The 23,100-nt window shown below is 42.7% G+C and overlaps 1 protein-coding gene across 1 annotated transcript in view; it reads left to right on the top strand.

Annotated features, from left to right (window-relative positions):
• IGSF10 (immunoglobulin superfamily member 10) overlaps nt 1-23,100 on the top strand; it is a 47,941-nt gene that overhangs the window by 5,947 nt on the left and 18,894 nt on the right. The window contains exon 2 of the mRNA XM_075864008.1: nt 21,848-21,977. Within this exon, the coding sequence (XP_075720123.1) occupies nt 21,848-21,977 (130 nt within the window). The remainder of the gene's footprint in view (nt 1-21,847; nt 21,978-23,100) is intronic.

Here is a 23,100-nt window from a genome sequence, read left to right as displayed (position 1 = left end):
ATGTAAACCTTTAAAAGGCACATTTTATTTTTAAATAAAAAGGTGTATCAGTGTGTTTTGTTTAACTTTGTAAATACTTTTTATTAATTTTTTTTTTACTTTTTTTTATATGTAGTTGCTCTGTATTCCCTATACAGAGCAGCTGTATCTAGCCCTATTTACTGGATGCGCCAGTCCCGCAGACCTGACAGGTTCAATGTCGGAGTGACGGATCCACCTGTGAACTATCACATTTAACCCCTTAACGCTCCAGGACATACTATTATGTCATGGTAAGTGCATCGTTCGCGCTCCATGACATAATAGTATGTCATGGAGTAAACACGGCGCCGTTCGCGCGGGGCGCGTGCATGAGCTGTGATGGCTGCTGTTTCCGACAGCAGACTATCACTGCTCAATGTGCCGGGACCGATCGCGGTGGTCCCCGCAGATTTAACCCCTCAGAAGCCGCATTCAATAGCGATCGCGGCTTCTTAGGGGTTAATCCGCCATCGCCGGCCTGCTACACGATAGCGGCCGGCGATGGTGACTATGGCAACCGGACACCAAAAAATGGCGTCCGGCTATGCCATAGACGGAAGCCTAGTGGGTCCTGACAACGTCAGGACCCACTATGCTTGCTGTCAGTGAGTAGCTGACAGCTCTAATACACTGCACTACGCATGTAGTGCAGTGTATTAGAATAGCGATCAGGGCCTCCTGCCCTCAAGTCCCCTAATGGGACAAAGTAAAAAAGTAAAAAAAAAGTTAAAAAAAGTTGTGTAAAAATAAGAAAATAAAAGTTTTAAAAGTAATAAAAGTAAAAATCCCCCTTTTTCCCTTGTCAGTCTTTATTATTAAAATAAATAAATAAATAAACAAATAAACTATACATAATTGGTATCGCCGCGTCCGTAACGGCCTGAACTACAAAATTATTTCGTTATTTATCCCGCGCGGTGAACGCCGTAAAAAAAATATATAATAAACCGCACCACAATCACAATTGTTTGGTCACTTCACCTCCCAAAAAATGGAATAAAAAGAGATCAAAAAGTCGCATGTACCGAAAAATGGTCCTGATCGAAACTACAGTTCGTTACGCAAAAAATAAGTCCTCGCACGGCTTTTTTGAAGGAAAAATAAAAAAGTTCTGGCTCTTAGAATAAGGTAACACAAAAAGTGAATGATTGTTTACAAAACGTATTTTATTGTGCAAACGCCATAAGACATAAAAAAACTATAAACATCTGGTATCGCCGTAATCGTATCGCCCCGCAGAATGAAGTGAATGTGTCATTTATAGCGCACGGTGAACGCTGTGAAAAAAATAGAACAAAAAAACAATAGTAGAATTGCGGTTTTTTAGTCACCGCGCCACCTAAAAATAGAATAAAAACTGATCAAAAAGCCGCATGCACCCCAAGAAAACTACAATGGATTCCTCAAGGGGTCTAGTTTCCAAATTGGGGTCACTTTTGGGGGTTTTCCACTGTTTTGGCACCACAAGACCTCTTCAAACCGGACATGGTGCCTAATAAAAAAGAGGGCTCAAAATCCGCTAGGTGCTCCTTTGCTTCGGAGGCCGATGCTTCAGTCCATTACCGCACGAGGGCCACATGTGGGATATTTCTCTAAACTGCAGAATCCGGGCAATACGTATTAAGTTGCGTTTCTCTGATAAATCCTTTTGTGTTATAAAAAAAATGGTATAAAGAGGATTTTCTGACAAAAAAAAAAAAAGTAAATTTCACCTCTACTTTGCTCTAAATTTCTGTGAAACACCTAAAGGGTTCATAAACTTTCTAAATGCTGTTGTGAATACTTTGAGGGGTCTAGTTTCTAAAATGGGGTATTTGATAGGGGTTTCTAATATATGGGCCCCTCAAAGCAACTTCAGAACTGAACTGGAACGTAAAAAAATAAATAAATGAGGCAATACTTCGCTTCTTACATTATACTGATAATGAGACGTGCCCACCCCGAGATGACCCCAGTTTTGACCGTTTGTATAAACGGAGACCCCTATTAGACCGTTTCAGTGCCCGGTTTTCCCAAGTATACACCCCCGAGACGTGTATTTCTATTGATGAGTCCCTGGTACATTTTAAAGCGAGGGTTCAATTCCGCCAGTACCTGCCGGGTAAGAGGGCAAGGTATGGCGTGAAGATGTATAAGCTGTGAGAGTGCATCAGGGTATACCTACAGGTTTAGGATATATGAAGGAAAGGCCACCCCCAAACCAGACTGCATCCTGGACTACAATAGGTACATGGGAGGGATGGACTTGTCAGATCAAGTCCTGAAGCCCTACAGCGCCATGCGGTGTGGTATAAGAAGCTGGCCGTGCACATCATACAGATGGCTTTGTACAATGCGTACGTGCTACGTCGATGTGCAGGCCAGAGGGGAACTTTCCTGGAATTTCAAGATCTAATCTTTAGGGACCAGGAAGGGGGGGCACCCAGTACTTCTGGAAGCGAGGCCACACGCATCGTACCAGGGCAACACTTTCCAAGAGAAGTTCCCCAAACCGGTGGAAAGGGAAAGAGTCAAAAGAGGTGCAGAGTCTGCTATAAGAGGGGGATAAGGAAGAACACAATATACCAATGTGACACGTGTCCCGAAAAACCAGGGCTCTGTATAAAAGATTGTTTTAAAATGTATCATACATCCCTTGATTTTTAATTTACCCTGATGCACTCCGCACAGCTTACCCCCCTCATCTTTCCCTTCTGAGCCCTGCTGTGTGCCCAGGCAGCTGATAACAGCCACATGTAGGGTATTGCCGTACCCAGGAGAACCCACATTACAATTTAAGGGGTGTATATCTCCGGTGGCGCATGCTGGGCACACTATATCGGACACTGACATGCCATATATATATATAAAATTGCAAATCTCACTCTGCACCATCTGCTGCGCATTATCTTTTACACAGTACCTGTGGGGTCAAAATGCTCACTACACCTCTAGATGAATGTCTTAAGAGGTGTAGTTTTTAAAATGGGGTCACTTCTCGGGGGTTTCAACTGTACTGGTACCTCAGGGGCTTCTGCATACATGACTTAGCACCAGAAAAGCTCCAGTAGGCCAAATGGTGGTCCTTTCCTTCTGAGCCCTCCCATGGGCCCAAACGGCAGTTTATCACCACAAATGGGGTATTGCCGCACTAAGGACAAATTGGGCAACAAAATGGGGTATGTTGTTCCTTGTGAAAATAAGAAATTTTGATAAAAAATGACATCTTATTGGAAAAAATATCATTTTTTTCATTTCACAGCCCAATTCAAATAGGTGCTGTAAAAAAACTGTGCGGTCAAAATGATAACAAAAACCATAAATGAATTCCTTGAGGGGTGTAGTTTCCAAAATGGGGTCACTTCTGGTGGGTTTCCATTGCTTTGATACCTCTGGGGCTCTGTAAATGCGACATGGCACCCGAAAACCAATCCAGCAAAATCTGGACTCCAACAAACACATAGCGCTCCTTTCCTTCTGAGCCCTCCCATGGGCCCAAATGGCAGTTTATCACCACAAATGGGGTATTGCCGCACTAAGGACAAATTGGGCAACAAAATGGGGTATGTTGTTCCCTGTGAAAATAAGAAATTTTGATCAAAAATTACATCTTATTGGAAAAAATATCTTTTTTTTCATTTCACAGCCCAATTCAAATAGGTGCTGTGAAAAAACTGTGCGGTCAAAATGATAACAAAAAGCATAAATGAATTCCTTGAGGGGTGTAGTTTCCAAAATGGGGTCACTTCTGGTGGGTTTCCATTGCTTTGATACCTCTGGGGCTCTGCAAATGCGACATGGCACCCGAAAACCAATCCAGCAAAATCTGGACTCCAACAAACACATAGCGCTCCTTTCCTTCTGAGCCCTCCCATGGGCCCAAACGGCAGTTTATCACCACAAATGGGGTATTGCCGCACTAAGGACAAATTGGGCAACAAAATGGGGTATGTTGTTCCCTGTGAAAATAAGAAATTTTGATCAAAAATTACATCTTATTGGAAAAAATATCATTTTTTTCATTTCACAGCCCAATTCAAATAGGTGCTGTGAAAAAACTGTGCGGTCAAAATGATAACAAAAACCATAAATGAATTCCTTGAGGGGTGTAATTTCCAAAATGGGGTCACTTCTGGTGGGTTTCCATTGTTTTGATACCTAAACACCTCTTCAAACCTGGCATGCTGCCTAAAATATATTCTAATAAAAAAGAGGCCTTAAAATGCACTAGGTGCTTCTTTGCTTCTAGGGCTTGTGTTTTAGTCCACGAGCGCACTAGAGCCACATGTGGGACATTTATAAAAACTGCAGAATTTGGACAATACATATTTAGTAGTGTTTCTCTGGTAAAACCTTCTGTGTTACAGAAAAAAATTTAATAAATTTGAAATTCAGCAGAAAAAATGAAATTTGCAAATTTAATTTCCACTTTGCTTTAATTCCTGTGAAATGCCTGAAGGGTTAAAAAACTTTCTATATGCTGTTTTGAATACTTTGAGGGGTCTAGTTTTTAAAATGGGGTGTTTTATGGGGGTTTCTAATACATAGGCCCCTCAAATCCACTTCAGAACTGAACCGGTACCTTCAAAAAAAGGCTTTTGAAATTTTCTTAAGAATATGAGAAATTGCTGTTTATGTTCTAAGCCTTGTAACGTCCAAGAAGAATAAAATAATGTTCAAAAAACGATGCCAATCTTAAGTAGACATATGGGAAATGTGAACTAGTAACTATTGTGGGTGGTATAACCGTCTGTTTTTCAAGCAGATGCATTTAAATTCTGAAAAATGCTATTTTTTGTAAATTTTCTCTAAATTTTGCAATTTTTCACAAATAAAGACTGAATATATCGACCAAATTTTACCACGTACATGAAGCCCAAAGTGTCACGAGAAAACAATCTCAGAATCGCTTGGATAGGTTTAAGCATTCCGACGTTATTACCACATAAAGTGAAATATGTCAGATTTGAAAAATGGGCTCTGAGCCTTAAGGCCCAAACTAGGCTGCGTCCTTAAGGGGTTAAGTTATGAACCTAGATGTGATAGATAACAGATGGACCCAGAGACATGGAGGACCCGCCGTCAGTGAACCCGTCAGTTCCACGGGACTGACGGATTCAGTGAATAGCGTTAGATACAGCTGCTCTGTATAGAAAATACAGAGCAGCGGTATGTAAAAAAGTAAAACCGATTTTTTATCAAAATCATTTACAAAGTTACACAAAACACACTGATACGTTTTATTTAAAAAAAAGGTTTTGTCTTTCAAAGGTTCACATAGCCTTTAATATGAGAACGTCAAAGCCGCTACCCACAGGTATGTCCCCACTTTGGCCCCCTGCACACGGCCGTAGCCGTAATCACGGTCCGTGATTACGGGCAATTCTGGCTGCGGACAGTCACCCGCATTTGCAGGCCGTGCTCCCATTATAAAGTATGGGAGCACAGTCCGTAAAATAAAAGAAAATAGGACATGTCCTATTTTTTATGGACTCTTACTACGGCCCGGACACCTTCCCGGAAATATACGGGACGGTGTCCATGGGCCATAGAAATGAATGGATCAGTATTTTGATCTGCAATTACAGTCCGTAATTTCATGTGTGCATGAGGCCTTTCAGTCCTTTTACTGCAGTAACATGCTGTCAAAGCTCAGTTTATTATCAGCGTACCAACTGCTATCCTGTACAAGTTTACATTCAATATGTAAATTTGTTTTTCCCTAGCCCTGTCAGCAGCACAGCATGTGGGAGAATTCTCACCATGTGCGCTGAAAGGACAGGTGGAGTTTATAATGACATGGCAATGCAATAGAGCCACACACTTTGCATATGGTAAGTATTGGGGTATGTTCACACGGTGCGGTTGTGCAACGATTTATCAAAAACGTACCACACCATGGGAGTATTCTCCTGCTTTATTAAACAGGATCTGTCACCTCTCATGACATGTCTATTTTAGTAAATACTTGTATTCCCCATAAAATAAAAATTCTGGAATATTTTCATAGGGAGCAGTTAGATGAGTCTTTTTTGCCACGCGGTAAAAAAACGCATCAAAAATTTGCGGCAGAAATGCACACGGTTTTATGGTGATTTGCCGTTTTTGAATCCGGTATTTGCCAGTGTGGTTTTTACAGGTGAAACTTGTAAAATAAATGTCTTTTACCAGTAAAAACTGCACCTCGAACCGCTTTAATTTGCGGTAAAACTGCATGTGTATTTGCCGCGCAGCAAAAAACAACTGATTTAAATACACCCTACGGTTGGTTTCCCACGTAGCATAAACACTGTGGAATTTCCGCAACAGAATTGTGCGGAAATTCCACAGCATTTACAGTAGCAGCAAAGTGGATGAGATTTAAAAAATCTCATGTCCGCGCTACGGAAAAAAATAGTTTTCGTTGCTTTTCTGTTGCGGGTTTTCCCCATTGAATTCAATGGGGATGCAAAACCCGTAACAGAAAGCCAGTGTTGCGACTTTTGCGGCAGGATCGCAGCGAAAAAATTTTTTAATCATACTTACCCAGAACTCTCTCCTTCTTCCTGCAGTCTGGCCTCCTGGGATGACGTTGCATCCCATGTGACTGCTGCAGCCAATCACAGGCTGCAGCGTCACATGGCCTGCAACGTCATCCAGGGAGGCCAGATTATACGCAGAGAAGAGGGAGGGGATAAGTATTTTGCGATTGCATGTGAACATGCCCTAATGCTGCTGTCGTGACTAAGGCCTTATTCAGACAAACTTATTTTATGTCCGTGTGCTGTCTGTTGAAATAACTGACAGAACACGGACCCATGTGCTGCAGAAATGTTGCGGATACAATTGGGCTATTCAAACATGCGTGAATTTTCACGCAACGTATGTCCGTTGCGTGAAACTCACTGGAAATTCTATTTTAGTTCGTTTTTGCGGACCACGTCACCCATTGAATTCTATGGGTGCGTGAAAAATACGGACAGCGCACGGACGACATCTATGTGCTGTCCATGTTTAAAGCATTAGTTGCTAAAGAAATGATGAGGGGAAAAAAACACAGGAACATCGATACCACACGGAACTGAAATACAGGAGAAATACGCTTCATTTTTTTGCGGACACAAAACGAACGCATTAGTCTGAATAAGGGCGAATTCACATGCAGCAGGCAAGTTGCAGAAATCTCTGCGACTGCCCCATTTATCTGAATTGGACATGCAGAAAAACATGTGCTTGCTGCAGAAACAACCCCATTTAGATGAATAGAAAAAAAATTCTGCCGCCAATATTTCTGCAGCAAATCTGACTTGTGTGAATTCACCCTAAGGGTATGTTCACACGGAGTGGTTTCAGACGTATTTTGAGCGTTTTACGCCTTGAATTACGCCTGAAAAAAGGCCCCTAATACGCCTACAAACATCTGCCCATTGCTTTCAGGGTATGTTTACACGCAGTGACCAAAAACGTCTCAAAATACGGAGCTGTTTTCAGGTGAAAACAGCTCCTGATTTTCAGACGTTTTTGTAGCAACTCACGTTTTTCGCGGCATATTTGGAGTCAATGGAGTCAATGAAAAACGGCTCCAAAAATGTCTTTTTACGCGCCGTATTTTGACAGCGACGCGTAAAATTACACCTCGTGGGAACAGAACATCGTAAAACCCATTGAAAGCAATGGGCAGATGTTTGTAGGCGTAATGGAGCCGTATTTTCAGGCGTAAAATGCCCGAATTACATCTGAAAACAGTGCGTGTGAACATACCCTAATTGATTTGTTGTTCTATTGTTGCTCATTGAATTCAATTGGAGGTAAAACCTGCAAAAAATATCAAATGTTGCGAATTTAGTGTTGGAAATGTTTTTGCGGCAGGATCGCAGCGAAAAAATTTTTTAATCATACTTACCCAGAACTCTCTCCTTCTTCCTGCAGTCTGGCCTCCTGGGATGACGTTGCATCCCATGTGAGTGCTGCAGCCAATCACAGACATGGAAATGCTGCGATTATGCTGCAAAAAACGCACATAAAAAAAATTAATAAATTAATAAAAAAAAGTAATACTTCCCCTCCTCTGATCTCTGTTCAGGCCAGCCTCCTGGGATGACGTTTCATCCCATGTGACTGCTTCAGCCAATCACAGGCTGTATCAGTCCCATGGGCTACAACGTCATCCTAGGAGGTCGGCCTGAACAGAGATCAGAGGAGGGGAAGTATTACTTTTTTTTATTAATTTATTAATTTTTTTTATGTGCGTTTTTTGCAGCATAATCGCAGCATTCCAAAACCTGCAGCGTAAACATTAACAAATTGACCTGCAGTGTGGAATTTAATTCCGCAGCATGTCAATTTATGCTGTGTTTTAGATGATTTTCCGTTGCGGGATTTCCCCATTGAATTCAATGGGGATGCAAATCCGTAACAGAAAGCCAAGTGTTGCGACTTTTGCGGTGTCTTCGCAATTATGCCTCAAAAATCGCAACTACGGAAAACAAAGAAAAAAACATATTTACCCAGAACGCCCTCCTTCTTCCTGCAGTCGGGCCTCCTGGGATAATGTTTAATCCCATGTGACTGCTGCAGCCAATCATAGGCTGAAGCATCACATGGCCTGCAACGTCATCGTAGGAGGCCGGACTACGCACAGAAACGTGGGAGGGGGTAAGCAATGACTTTCTTTTTTTTTTTAAACTGCTTTCTGCAGTGGGAATTCCGTTTGAAAAACCATACCACAATGTGGTGCGATTTTTCGGACAGAATGTACTCCAGGTTTCAGGTCAGGTACGCTGCACAGTTTTTACGCAGCGTATCCGACCCATGGGAACTCGGCCTTAGGGCACATTCAGACGTGGCGGTATTGCTGTTGAATTCCGCTGCGGACAGACCGCAGTGGAATTCTGCAGCAGACGTTTTTTACATTTGTTTCTATACATTTTTAGGAAAGTTAGTTCAGACGTTGCAGGAAATTACTGTGCGGAAATCAGGCAGCGGTGCAGATTTTTCCTTCCGCAGAATGCTCATGACGTTGCGGAGAAGAAGCGGAATTTCACTGCGGATTTCAGCCTTTGCAATACAAAAACTGAAATCTGTGGCAAGTCCGCTGTGATATCTGCCACGTCTGAATTACCTGTCAATTATGCAAATGTTGGTGCAGATTCGTTGCGTAATTGCCCCTGAATCTGCGCCAACATTTGCAGCGGAAAAATTCCGCTACGTCTTCGGGTACACACACATAGCGGGTTTGTTGCAGATTTTCGTCAGTGTATCTGCAATGTTTCTGCAGCAAAATATGCATGTTAGGCCTTATTTACACGAGCGTAGTTCACGTCCGTGATACACGCGTGAAAATCACGCGCGTCGCACGGACCTATGTTAGTCAATAAGGCCGTTCAGACATTCCGTGATTTTCACGCAGCGTGTGTCCGCTGCGTAAAACTCACGACATGTAAATCGCGCACGGCACACGGAAGCACTTCCGTGTGTCGCGCGTGATTCTCGCTGCAGTTGTTAAATAAATGAAGGGAAAAAGAAGCACCACCTTCATTGCATTTTCTAAGCATCGAAACCGCGTGTCATAAGGATGGCATATGCGTGAAAATCACGCAGCAACGCACCATTCACTGATGACACACGGAACTGAAACGCGCTCAAAACGCTGCTTTTTTTTCGCGCGCAAATCGCACACGTTCGTGTGAATTTTGCCTTAAGTGCAGATTTTGCTGCAGATTTCACCCCTTCTACATTGAAAAGTGTGAAATCTGCAGTGAACATCCGGAACAGAATGAGCAGGTTATAGATTTGAACCCACAACGTGCTCTGATTTCTGTGCGGAAAATATTCAGCAGCGTGTGGATGACATTTTTTAAATCTCATCCACTTGCCTGCTACAGTCTTTGGCCTCGTTTACACGAGCGCCATATACGTGCATGCGACACGCGTGCTTTTCACGCGTGTCGTACGCACCTATATTAGTCTATAGGGCCGTGCAGACAGTCCGTGAGTTTTGCTCAGCGTAAGTCCGCTGAAAAAAAACTCACGACATGTCCTATCTTTGTGCGCTGTTCGCGCATCACGCACCCATTGAAGTCAATGGGTGCGTGAAAACCATGCATGCCGAAACGGAGTGTCATAATGATGGCGGCTGTGCGAAAATCACGCAGCCGCGCATCATACGCTGATGACACACAGAGTTGTTATGTGCCTTTTGCGCACGCAAAACGCCGCGTTTTTTGCGTGCGCAAAACGCACACGCTCGTGTAAATCAGGCCTTCCGCTGCGGATGTGTCAAATCTGCAACAAATCTGCTACGTGTGCAAGGGGCCTAATATAAATCCAGTACTCATTTAATACTGATGACATACTATATAATCTGTTATTAGAGACATATAGCGGATCTGTATTCTTCTTATGAAGACATACCCTTGTGTGAACTGGCCTTAGGCTGGGTTCACATGTGCTATTTCTGCCTTTGGTACATTGCTGTACGTCACCACTTCTCCGAGTAGTCACCAGGAATAATCAATTACCACAAACAATTCCTAGTCAAAGGTGTGAGGAATTTCCAGCTAAGCCTCCGTCATCCATAAGAGCTCCGAGCACTAGACACATCCACCAATCTGCCATCACGCGTTTCTGGTGATCGTGAACCGTAGCCATTAACCACTCGATTTATTTTCTTAACAATTCAATGAGAGAATTTCAAATACATATTGGAGAGAATGTTTCTGAACGCTCTATGGAGCTGCTGCTACTTTAATAACATAAAGGACAACCTCCTCCTGAGAACTAAATAAATAAATGCCTCACTACGAGGGAAATCGATTTGTAAGTGAACAGAGGAAAAGGCTGCGAGAGAATAATGATCTCCAGATGTGCGCAGTTCCCATTTCCTCAGGCGCTGAAATAAATCTGCTCTGTCAGTCGCCATACACTCCAGTACCTGTTTAATGTACACGCAGTAGTTTAACCCTATACTGGGATAATTATGTAAAGTGATTAAGGGTTAATTCACAAGCTGCGAAATTGCTGTGGATTTTCGGTGTGGATTTTGCACCAAAAATCAGCAAAAATTTAAAGTGCAACACATGTGAATAGAGTTTTAAAAATCCAATCCATACAGTGAAGGAAATAAGTATTTGATCCCTTGCTGATTTTGTAAGTTTGCCCACTGTCAAAGACATGAACAGTCTAGAATTTTTAGGCTAGGTTAATTTTACCAGTGAGAGATAGATTACATTAAAAAAATAAATAAAATAACATTGTCAAAATTATATATATTTATTTGCATTGTGCACAGAGAAATAAGTATTTGATCCCTTTGGCAAACAAGACTTAATACTTGGTGGCAAAACCCTTGTTGGCAAGCACAGCAGTCAGACATTTTTAGTAGTTGATGATGAGGTTTGCACACATGTTAGATGGAATTTTGGCCCACTCCTCTTTGCAGATCATCTGTAAATCATTAAGATTTTGAGGCTGTCGCTTGGCAACTTGGATCTTCAGCTCCCTCCATAAGTTTTCGATGGGATTAAGGTCTGGAGACTGGCTAGGCCACTCCATGACCTTAATGTGCTTCTTTTTGAGCCACTCCTTTGTTGCCTTGGCTGTATGTTTCGGGTCATTGTCGTGCTGGAAGACCCAGCCACGAGCCATTTTTAATGTCCTGGTAGAGGGAAGGAGGTTGTCACTCAGGATTTGACGGTACATGGCTCCATCCATACTCCCATTGATGCGGTGAAGTAGTCCTGTGCCCTTAGCAGAGAAACACTCCCAAAACATAATTTTTCCACCTCCATGCTTGACAGTGGAGATGGTGTTCTTTGGGTCATAGGCAGCATTTCTCTTCCTCCAAACACGGCGAGTTGAGTTAATGCCAAAGAGCTCAATTTTAGTCTCATCTGACCACAGCACCTTCTCCCAATCACTCTCAGAATCATCCAGATGTTCATTTGCAAACTTCAGACGGGCCTGTACATGTGCCTTCTTGAGCAGGGGGACCTTGCGGGCACTGCAGGATTTTAATCCATTACGGCGTAATGTGTTACCAATGGTTTTCTTGGTGACTGTGGTCCCAGCTGCCTTGAGATCATTAACAAGTTCCCCCCGTGTAGTTTTCGGCTGAGCTCTCACCTTCCTCAGGATCAAGGATACCCCACGAGGTGAGATTTTGCATGAAGCCCCAGATCGATGTCGATTGACAGTCATTTTGTATGTCTTCCATTTTCTTACTATTGCACCAACAGTTGTCTCCTTCTCACCCAGCGTCTTACTTATGGTTTTGTAGCCCATTCCAGCCTTGTGCAGGTCTATGATCTTGTCCCTGACATCCTTAGAAAGCTCTTTGGTCTTGCCCATGTTGTAGAGGTTAGAGTCAGACTGATTAATTGAGTCTGTGGACAGGAGTCTTTTATACAGGTGACCATGTAAGACAGCTGTCTTTAATGCAGGCACCAAGTTGATTTGGAGCGTGTAACTGGTCTGGAGGAGGCTGAACTCTTAGGGTATGTTCACACGGCCAAATTTCAGACGTATACGAGGCGTATTATGCCTCGTTTTACGTCTGAAAATAGGGCTTCAATACGTCGGCAAACATCTGCCCATTCATTTGAATGGGTTTGCCGACGTACTGTGCAGACGACCTGTAATTTACGCGTCGTCGTTTGACAGCTGTCAAACGACGACGCGTAAATTTACTGCCTCGGCAAAGAAGTGCAGGGCACTTCTTTGCCACGTAATTTGAGCCGTTCTTCATTGAAATCAATGAAGCACGGCTCAAGGTTTACGAGCATCTCAGACGCCTCGTAAATTACGAGGAGGAGCTTTTACGTGTGAAACGAGGCAGCTGTTAACAGTCTGTCTTTTCACACGTAACTGCCTCTCAGCGTGTGAACATACCCTTAATGGTTGGTAGGGGATCAAATACTTATTTCTCTGTGCACAATGCAAATAAATATATATAATTTTGACAATGTAATTTTCTTTTTTTTTTTTATATAATCTATCTCTCACTGGTAAAATTAACCTAGCCTAAAAATTCTAGACTGTTCATGACTTTGACAGTGGGAGAACTTACAAAATCAGCAAGGGATCAAATACTTATTTCCTCCACTGTATGTAGCGGGGAAAAAAATGCACAGAATTAAGAGCATACTACAGCTTTGTTGCCAATTTTTAAAGGGTAAGGGTATGTGCACACACAAAACGAAAAACGTCTGAAAAAAACAGAGCTGTTTTCAAGGGAAAACAGCTCCTGATTTTCAGAAGTTTTTTAATCAAAGTCACGTTTTTCGCTGCGTTTTTAGCGGCCGTTTTTGGAGCTGTTTTTGTATAGAGTCTATGAAAAACAGCTGAAGTGACTTGCACTTCTTTTTCGCAGCCGTTTTTTTTTTACGCGGCCGTTTTGAAAAAAAAACGGTCTGTCGGAACAGAATGCCGTTTTTTACAGTGAAATCAATGGGCAGATGTTTGGAGGTGTTCTTCTTCCGATTTTTCGGCAGTTTTTCGGGCGTTTGAACATTTCCTAACTAAACGTTCGACAAACTTCTGACATGTGAAGTTTTGATTGGTGGGGGTCCGAGCACTGAGACACCCACCAATCGCTAAAACAAAGCGTCAGAAGAGCTTGTGTGAGTGCTCAGCTGCTTCGTTTCTGTTTGGCTTTTTCCGGAAAGCCGATGTAGTGGAGTACGGGCTCATAGACTTTCTATTGCGCCCGTACTCCGATACATTGATTTACGGAAAAGGCCGAACAGAAACTAAACGGGTGAGCGCTCACACGAGCAGGCATTCTGCGGCTTAATTTTAGCGATTGGTGGGGTTTCAGTGCTCGGACCCCCACCAATCAAAACTTCTAACATGTCACTATGACATGTAATAGCAGCTCCAATAACGTCCGTAAAATAAGCCATAAAAAACGCGAGTTGTTAAAAAACTTCTGAAAACCAGGAGCTGTTTTCAGGCGAAAACAGCTCCGTAATTTCAGACGTATTTTGCTACTGCGTGTGAACATACCCTTAGACCTCGATTTTACATGGTACTCTTTCACTCCTGAGCTCTGTCAAATGTCCAGGCAAAGTATTAGGGTCACATGTAGGGTGTTTCTAAAGCCGGGAAACACCACATAATAATTAGAGAGCTGTCTTGTTATGGTGGCACAAGCTGGGCAGCACCATAGCTATGGGAAAAATCCAATTTTCACTCTGCAATATAGGGTGCACACTAATTTCTACAAAACAACTGCAGGGTTAACATGCTCACTACACCCCTAGGTGAATGCATTGAGGGGTGTAGTTTCCAAAATGTGGTCACTTCTGGGGGGTTTCCACTGTTTTGGTCCCACAGGCGCCCAGAAACAAATCCAGCAAAATCTGCACTCCAAAAGCCAAATGCCATTCCTTCCCTTCTGAGCCCTACTGTGTGCCCAAACAGCAGTTTATGACCACATATGGGGTATTGCCGTACTCTGCAGAAATTGCTTTACAAACCTTGGGGTTCTCTTTTTCCTTTATTTGTTGAGCTAATGCTACGTCTTATTGAAGAAAAGGGATTGTTTTTATTTTCACTGCCCAATTCTAATAAATTCAAAATGCTCACTACACCCCTAGATAAATTCGTCAAGGGGTGTAGTTTCCTAAATGGTGTAACTTTTTGGGTGTTTTCATTGTTTTGTCCCCTCAGGGGCTTTGCAAATGTGTCATGGCCTCCGCAAACCATTCCTGCTAAATGTGATCTCCAAAAGCCAAATAGTGCTCTTTACGTTCTAAGCCCTATCGTGTTTCCAAACAGCCGTTTATTACCACATGTGGGGTATTGTTTTTCTCGGGATAAATTGCTTTACAAATTTTGTGGTGCTTTTTTTCCTTCAGTCCTTGTGGAAATGAGAAAAAATTTGCTAAACCTACATTTTCTTTGAAAAAATTTAGATTTTAATTTTCACGGCCTAATTCCAATAAATCCTGCAAAAAAACCTGTGGGGTCCAAATGCTCACTATACCCCTAGATAATTTCCCCAATTAGTGTAGTTTCCAAAATGGGGTCACTTGTGGGGATTTTCCACTGTTTTGTCCCCTCAGGGGCTTTGCAAATGTGGCATGGCCTCCGCAAACCATTCTTTCCCTTCTAAGCCCTGCCGTGTGTCCAAACAGCTGTTTATTACCACATGTGGGGTATTGTTTTTCCTCGGGAGAAATTGCTTTACAAATTCTGCTGTGCTTTTTCTCCTTTAGTCCTTGTGGAAATGAGAAAAAAATCACTAAACCTACATTTTATTTGAAAAAATGTAGATTTTAATTTTTCACGGCCTACTTCCAATAATTTCTGCAAAAAACCTCTGCGGTCAAAATGCTCACTATACCCCTAGATAATTTCCTTGAGGGGTGTAGTTTCCCAAATGGGGTCACTTTTTGGGGATTTCCACTGTTTTGGCAGTGCAAGAGCCCTTCAAACCTGACATGGTGCCTAAAATATATTCTAATAAAAATAAGGCCCCAAAATCCCAAAATAAGTGCTCCTTTGATTCTGAGGCTTCAGTCCATTACCACACTATGGCCACATGTGGGAGATTTCCTAAAACTGCAGAACCTGGGCAATAAACATTGAGTTGCATTTCTCTGGTAAAACCTTCTGTGTTACAAACAAAATGGATTAAAAATTTATTTCTGCAAAAAAATATGAAATTTGTAAATTTCACCTCTACTTTGCTTTAATTCCTGTGAAACATCTAAAGGGTTAAGAAACTTTCTAAATGCTGTTTTGAATAATTTGAGGGGTGAAGTTTTTAAAATGGGGTGACTAATTGGGAGTTTCTAATATATAAGGCCCTCAAAGCCACTTCACATCTGAACTGGCCCCTGTAAAAACAGCCTTTTGAAATTTTCTTGAAAATGTGAGAAATTGCTGCTAAAGTTCTAAGCCTTGTGACGCCCTAGAAAAATAAAAAGAAGTAAAAAAAAAATGATGCCAATCTAAAGTAGACATATGGGGGTTGTTAATTAGCAACAATTTTGAGTGGTATAACTGCCTGTCTTAGGGTTTATTTACACGAACGTGTAATACGTCCGTGCAACGTGCGTGATTTTCACGCGCCTCGCACAGACCTATGTTAGTCTATGGGACTGTTCAGACAGTCCGTGATTTTCACGCAGCGTATGTCCGCTGCGTGAAACGCACGACTTGTCCTATATTTGTGCGTTGTTCGCGCATCACGTACCCATTGAAGTAAATGGGTGCGTGAAAATCACGTGCAGCACGCGGAAGCACTTCCGTGTGACGCGCGTGATTCGCGCAACAGCAGTCAAAATTATGATTGAAAACAGAAAAGCACCACGCAGCCACGATCATATGGTGATGACACACGGAGCTGTTAAGTGCCTTTTGCGTGCGCAAAATGCCGCATTGTTTTGTGTGCGCAAAACGCACACGCTCGTGTAAATCCAGCCTTACAAGCAGATACATTTAAATTGAGAAAAATACACATTTTTCAAATTTTTCGCAACATTTTAGTGTTTTTCACAATTACACACTCAACGTATGGAGCAAATTTTACCAGTAACATAAAGTTCAATGTGTCACGAGAAAACATCTCAGAATCGCTTGGATAGGTAAAAGCATTCCGAAGTTATTTCACATAAAGTGAAACATGTCAGATTTGAAAAATCAGGCTCTGTCAGGAAGGTCAAAAGTGACCAAAGAGGGAAGGGGTTAAAGGCTATGTAAACCTTTGCAAGGCATTTATTTATTTTTTTAATAAAAAGGTGAATCAGTGTGATTGGTGCAACTTTATAAATACGGATGTAGCCATCTTTAACTTGACTGTGATAACTTGCTGCAATGCGATATCACACAACAAAAGCCATTGAAAGTCATTGAAAAATTCAAGATAAGGGATCCAGCCATTGTTTTTTTAATGCGTTAAAAGTCAAGGTAAAGACAGCTACATCTGTAGTTTTTATTAAAAATATACATGGCAGCTGTATTGTTCGCTAAATCCTGTTCCCATCAGGTTTGCGGGACTGACGGATTCAGTGAAAGCGGGTTCTTCCCGTCTTTGACATAACCGAGGGCTTGTCCACACGTAACGGAATTCCGTTGAAAGTAGCAGACTTTACGTTGCGGCATAAACTCATCATTTCCTGTGTGGTTGATTGCAGAAAATGGTGCTGATTTTGCGGCGTTTTTTCTCAATGTTGGGAGATGGTGACATTTCCTGAAAAACGCAGCAATTCAGTCCACTTTCCGCAGCAGGAATTGACGTGCTGCGGTCCGAAAAATACACACCGCAGGTCAATTTCTGGTTTGAATATTTACGCACCGTGTGGATGAGATTTGTTAAATCTCACCCACTTTGCTGCTACTGTGTTCTGGTGTGTTTTTTTCCATCTGCAATTCTGGACGGAAAATACGCAGCAATTCCGCTATGTGTGGACGAACCCTTAGATGTGATAGATTACAGGTGGATCCTGTGTGTCAGAGACACGGAGGACCCACTGACACTGAACCCGTCAGGTCCGCGGGACTGACGGATTCTGGTCTTAGCAAACGATACAGCTGCTCTGTATACAGAATACAAAGCAGCTGTATCTCAAAAAGTAAATATAATTTTTTATAAAAACGAATTATTAAGTTGCACAAATCACCCTGATTAACCTTTTTAGAAAAGAATAGAAAATGCATTTCAACGGTGTACATTGCCTTTAAGGCCTCCTCGTTTTGAGTCGCATGTAAAAAAAAAAAACATTGTTTTTTTTGTAATGTAATTTTGTACATGTATATTTGTGGGGTGTTTATTTAGTCTAATTTTGTACGTACCTTTTTCTTGGCGATTTTAAAGTCCTACTGAGAAGCCTGTAAAAAAATCAGAGAAAAAGCGACATACCTAGCGCACGCTGCGTTTTAATAAAAACACCACTAACATTCAAGATACTTAAAAAAATCCAAATACCAAAATGCTGTATGTGTAGACTTTACAATGCTTTACTAAAAACTTTAAAGCAACATCCAGCTGCAGCGTTTTTGAACAAACAAACTTTGAAAACGCCACCGATAATACTATGTGTGTATACAGCTTTAGGCTGGATTCACACGAGCACATTACGTCCGTAATGGACGGAACGTATTTCGGGACTCCTAGCGTCGTACATAACTATGATGCTAGGAGCCCGGCTCCCTGCAGTGTGATCGGTCCGGGACTTCCGGACCGATGTGCTCGTGTGAATTCAGCCTTATACTTTTCCTCAGTTTAGGCTTTTTTTAGTTTGGTATTTAAGCGTGGATTCACATGTGGAGTCATTTTGAACCACGGTTTTGGCTGCAGCAAACCTGCTAAAAAGTCTGCATGATCTAGGGTATGTTCACACGCACTAATTACGGACGTAATTTGGGCGTTTTTGCCCCGATTTATGTCCGAAAATAGCGCCTCAATAGCGCTGACAAACATCTGCCCATTGAAAGCAATGGGCAGACGTTTGTCTGTTCACACGAGGCGTAATTTACGCGCTGCTGTCAAAAGACGGCGCGTAAATAGACGCCCGCGTCAAAGAAGTGACCTGTCACTTCTTTGGCCGTAATTGGAGCCGTTATTCATTGACTCCAATGAATAGCAGCGCCAATTACGCCCGTAATTGACGCGGCGTTCAAGCGCCTGCACATGCCGTTACGTCTGAAATTACGGGGATGTTTTCAGGCTGAAACATCCCCGTAATTTCAGACGTTACGGACGCCCTCGTGTGAACATACCCTTACATGCGAGTTTTACTGCGGACTGCTGCGGATTGCACCCTTTGCCAATGCTGCGGATTTTGTGATGGATTTGAGGTGGACAAATCTGTGGCGTAAAATGATGTCCTGTGGGAATCCACCCTAAGGGCTTATTTAGACGAATGTGATATACGTCCGTGCAACGCGCGTGATTTTCACGCGCCTCGCACGGACCTATGTTAGTCTATGGGGCCGTGCAGACTGTCCGTGAGTTTCACGCAGCGTGTGTCCGCTGCGTAAAACTCACGACATGTCCTATATTTGTGCATTGTTCGCGCATCACTCACCCATTGAAGTCAATGGGTGCGTGAAAATCACGCACAGAACACGGAAGCACTTCCATGTGACACACGTGATTCGCGCAACAGCAGTAAAAAGTATGAATGAAAACAGAAAAGCACCACATCATAATGATGGCGGCTGCGTGAAAATCACGCAGCAACGCATCATATGCTGATGACACACGGAGCTGTTAAGTACCTTTTGTGTGCGCAAAATGCTGCGTTTTTTGTGCGCGCAAAACGCACACGCTCGTGTAAATCTGGCCTAAGGGTATGTGCACACGACCTCTTTTCAGATGTAATGGAGGCGTTTTACGCCACAAATTACGCCTGAAAAGACGGCTCCAATACGTCGGCAAACATCTGCCCATTGCTTGCAATGGGTCTCTTACGGTGTTCTGTGCAGATGAACTGTCATTTTACGCGTCGCTGTAAAATGACGGCGGGTAAAATGACGGCTCGTCAAAAGAAGTGCAGGACACTTCTTGGGACGTTTTTGGAGCCGTTTTCTCATAGACTCTATTGAAAACAGCTCCAAAAACGGCCGTAAAAAACGCTGCGAAAACGCTCCAAAAAACGCAAGTTGCTCAAAAAACGTCTGAAAATCAGGGGCTGTTTTCCCTTGAAAACAGCTCCGTATTTTCAGACGTATTTTGTTAATCGTGTGAACATACCCTAAAAAGAAAGGGCATGACCACACGTGGCGGATTTCCTCCGCAACTGTCCGCATCAATGCCGCACAGAATCTGCGTTGCAGATTCTGCTGCGGATCTGCACAAAATGTGCAGAAAATTGATGCAGACTAGCTGCTGCGGACTGCGGGAAAAGTGCTTCCCTTCTCCCTATTCAGTGCAGGATAGAGAGAAGGGACAGCACTTTCCCTAGTGAAAGTAAACGAATTTCATACTTACCGGCCGTTGTCTTGGTGACGCGTCCCTCTTTCAGCATCCAGCCCGACCTCCCTGGATGACGCGCCAGTCCATGTGACCGCTGCAGCCTGTGCTTGGCCTGTGATTGGCTGCAGCCGTCACTTAGACTGAAACGTCATCCTGGGAGGCCGGACTGGAGACAGAAGCAGGGAGTTCTCGGTAAGTATGAACTTCTATTTTTTTGACAGGTTGCTCTATATTGTGATCGGTAGTCACTGTCCCGGGTGCAGAAACAGTTACTGCCGATCGCTTAACTCTTTCAGCACCCTGGACAGTGACTATTTACATACGTCTCCTAGCAACGCTCCCGTCATTACGGGAGCCCCATTGACTTCCTCAGTCTGGCTGTAGACCTAGAAATACATAGGTCCAGCCAGAATGAAGAAATGTCAAGTTAAAAAAGCAAGACGCATCCGCAGCACACATAACATGTGCATGACAGCTGCGGACTTCATTGCGGAAATTAGAATCTCCATTGAAGTCAATGGAGAAATTCCGCCATGAGTCCGCCACTGCTCCGCAACAGACAGAGCATGCTGCGGACACCAAATTCCGCTCCGCAGCCTATGCTCCGCAGTGGAATTTTACGCATCGTCTAAACGAACACTGCTAAATTAAAGTGTAAGTCAATGGACAAACGGCTCCGCTGCGGATTAACGCTGCGGAGTGTCCGCAGCGGAATTTAAGTGAAATTCCGCCACGTGTGAACCCAGCCAAAGAGCAAAAGCCAGGGAGCAGGAAGCTACATGGGGGGAGTACATGTGGAAGGAACAGGACCATGTTCTAAACATGTACACTAAAAAAAACGCCAGAGCGCTGTACCCTAAGTTATTAGCTATATTTACCATAGACTTTAAAGGAACATCAAGCTACAGCATTTTTTTAACATAAAATGCGCAAAAAAAAATCAACAAAAACACGAGTAAACGCTGTGTGTAAACGGGCCTTAAAGCAAAGATCTATTTCAGTCTATCGGCTTTTCTTTTTTAAGTGTAAACTAGAACTAAAAAAAATAAACACAGGAAGGGTATGTTCACACAGTTAGCAAAAAACGTCTGAAAATACGGAGCTGTATTCAAGGGAAAACAGCCCCTGATTTTCAAAAGTTTTTTATGCCACTCGAGATTTTTGCAGCGTTTTTCGCGGCGTATTTTACGACCGTTTTTGGAGCTTTTTTCACTAGTCTATGGAAAACGGCTTACAAAACGTCCCAAGAAGTGTCCTGCACTTCTTTTTCATGGCCGTTGTTTTACGCTTAAAAAACCGCTGCAAAAAACGCTCCGTCGGAACAGAACGCCGTTTTCCCATTGAAATCAATGGCCAGATGTTTGGAGGCGTTCTGCTCTTGGTTTTTCAGCCGTTTTTCGGGACGTTTACGGCCCAAAAAACGGCTGAAAACACTGTGTGAACATACCCTTACTTCATTAATTAGGAACAGATTTACTAGGACTGGGGTTTCATTTGCCAGTCTTTGCTTACTGCTCTGCTGGGGTAAGATGCAACATATTTATTAAGAGACAAACAACTCCTAATAAATCTGATAAATTCCCCCTATGTGTATGTTATGTATATAAGCCCCATACGTGCACATTTATTCTTTCCCTGCTATGCCTATTCAGTATGTTGAAATATCACAGTACCCTAAAACACAGACACTAAAACTGGTGGCAAGAATCCAGTGAATAAAAGAAACACTTGTAAAAGAGAATGTAGAATTTGTGATTTCCAAGAAAAACGATGAAGTAATTTCTAGGCAAGCGATCTCTGTAAGGAATCTTTTCTAAATGACCCCATACTCCTGGACACACACGCACTGTACTATATTACAGAATAGTATTATTACATTTACAGCGTCCTCTATGTAGATAAGATTCTGACTGCTGTTCTGTATATTCCCCCGCATGATAACAGGTACAACAGCCTAAGCAAACTGACAGAGAGCGACTTCACTGGCTTGAAAAAATTAGAGCTTCTGATGTTACACAGTAATGAAATCCAGACAATCCATGAACATGCTTTCCAGGACTTATCCTCATTGCAGGTATGAGCTGAATACACAGTACGAAATACACTGTGACCAAGTATGTGGACACTCTCCTAATTATTATGGTGTTTCAGCCACACCATTGCAAACAGGTGCATAAAATCAAGCACACGGCCATGCAATTTCCATAGACAAAGGGCTTGTCCACACTTAGGCCGGATTTACACGAGCGTGTGCGTTTTGCGCGCGCAAAAGGTACTTAACAGCTCCGTGTGTCATCACGCGCAGCCTCCATCATTATGACCCTCTGTTTCTATGTTTGTAAACAGAAAAGCACCTGGTGCGTTTCTGTTTTCAATCATAGTTTTGACTGCTGTTGCGCGAATCACGCGCGTCACACGAAAGTGCTTCCGTGTGCTGCGCGTGATTTTCACGCACCCATTGACTTCAATGGGTGCGTGATGTGCGAACAACGCACAAATATAGGACATGTCGTGAGTTTTACGCTGCATGAAAATCACGGACTGTCTGAACGGCCCCATAGACTAACATAGGTCCGTGTGAGGCGCGTGAAAATTACGCGCGTTGCACAAACGTATTACACGTTCGTGCAAATAAGCCCTTAGGGTATGTTCACACAGCTTATTTATGGCTGAAAAACGGTCAAAATATTGGAAGCAGAACGCCTCCAAACATCTGCCCATTGATGTCAATGGGAAAAACTGCATTCTGTTCTGAGGGGCCATGTTTTAAAAAACGGCCACGTTAAAAAACGCCCACGAAAAAGATGGGCATGTCACTTCTTGAGCCGATTTTGGAGCCGTTGTTCATTGACTCTATAGAAAAAAAGCTACAAAAACGGCTATAAAAAACACAGCGAAAAACACAAGTTTTATTAAAAAACGGCTGAAAATTAGGAGCTGTTTTCCCTTGAAAACAGCTCCGTATTTTCAGACATTTTTTAGTAAGCGTGTGAACATACCCTTAACGGAATTGGTGCAGAAAATAGCAGAAATTCCGCTGCAGAATTTGCTGTGTTTTCCCCAATGCTGGGAGATGGTAACATCTCCTCTGAAAAACAAAGCAATTCAGTCCACTTTCCGCAGCAGGAATTGACAAAAAATATGCAACGCAGGTAAATTTCTGCAAGACAATTTTACACAGCGTGTGGATGAGATTT

This window comes from Rhinoderma darwinii, chromosome 4 (genome assembly GCF_050947455.1).
Source record: "Rhinoderma darwinii isolate aRhiDar2 chromosome 4, aRhiDar2.hap1, whole genome shotgun sequence".
NCBI lineage: Eukaryota > Metazoa > Chordata > Amphibia > Anura > Rhinodermatidae > Rhinoderma > Rhinoderma darwinii.
This window is presented reverse-complemented; position numbering and strand designations above follow the sequence as displayed.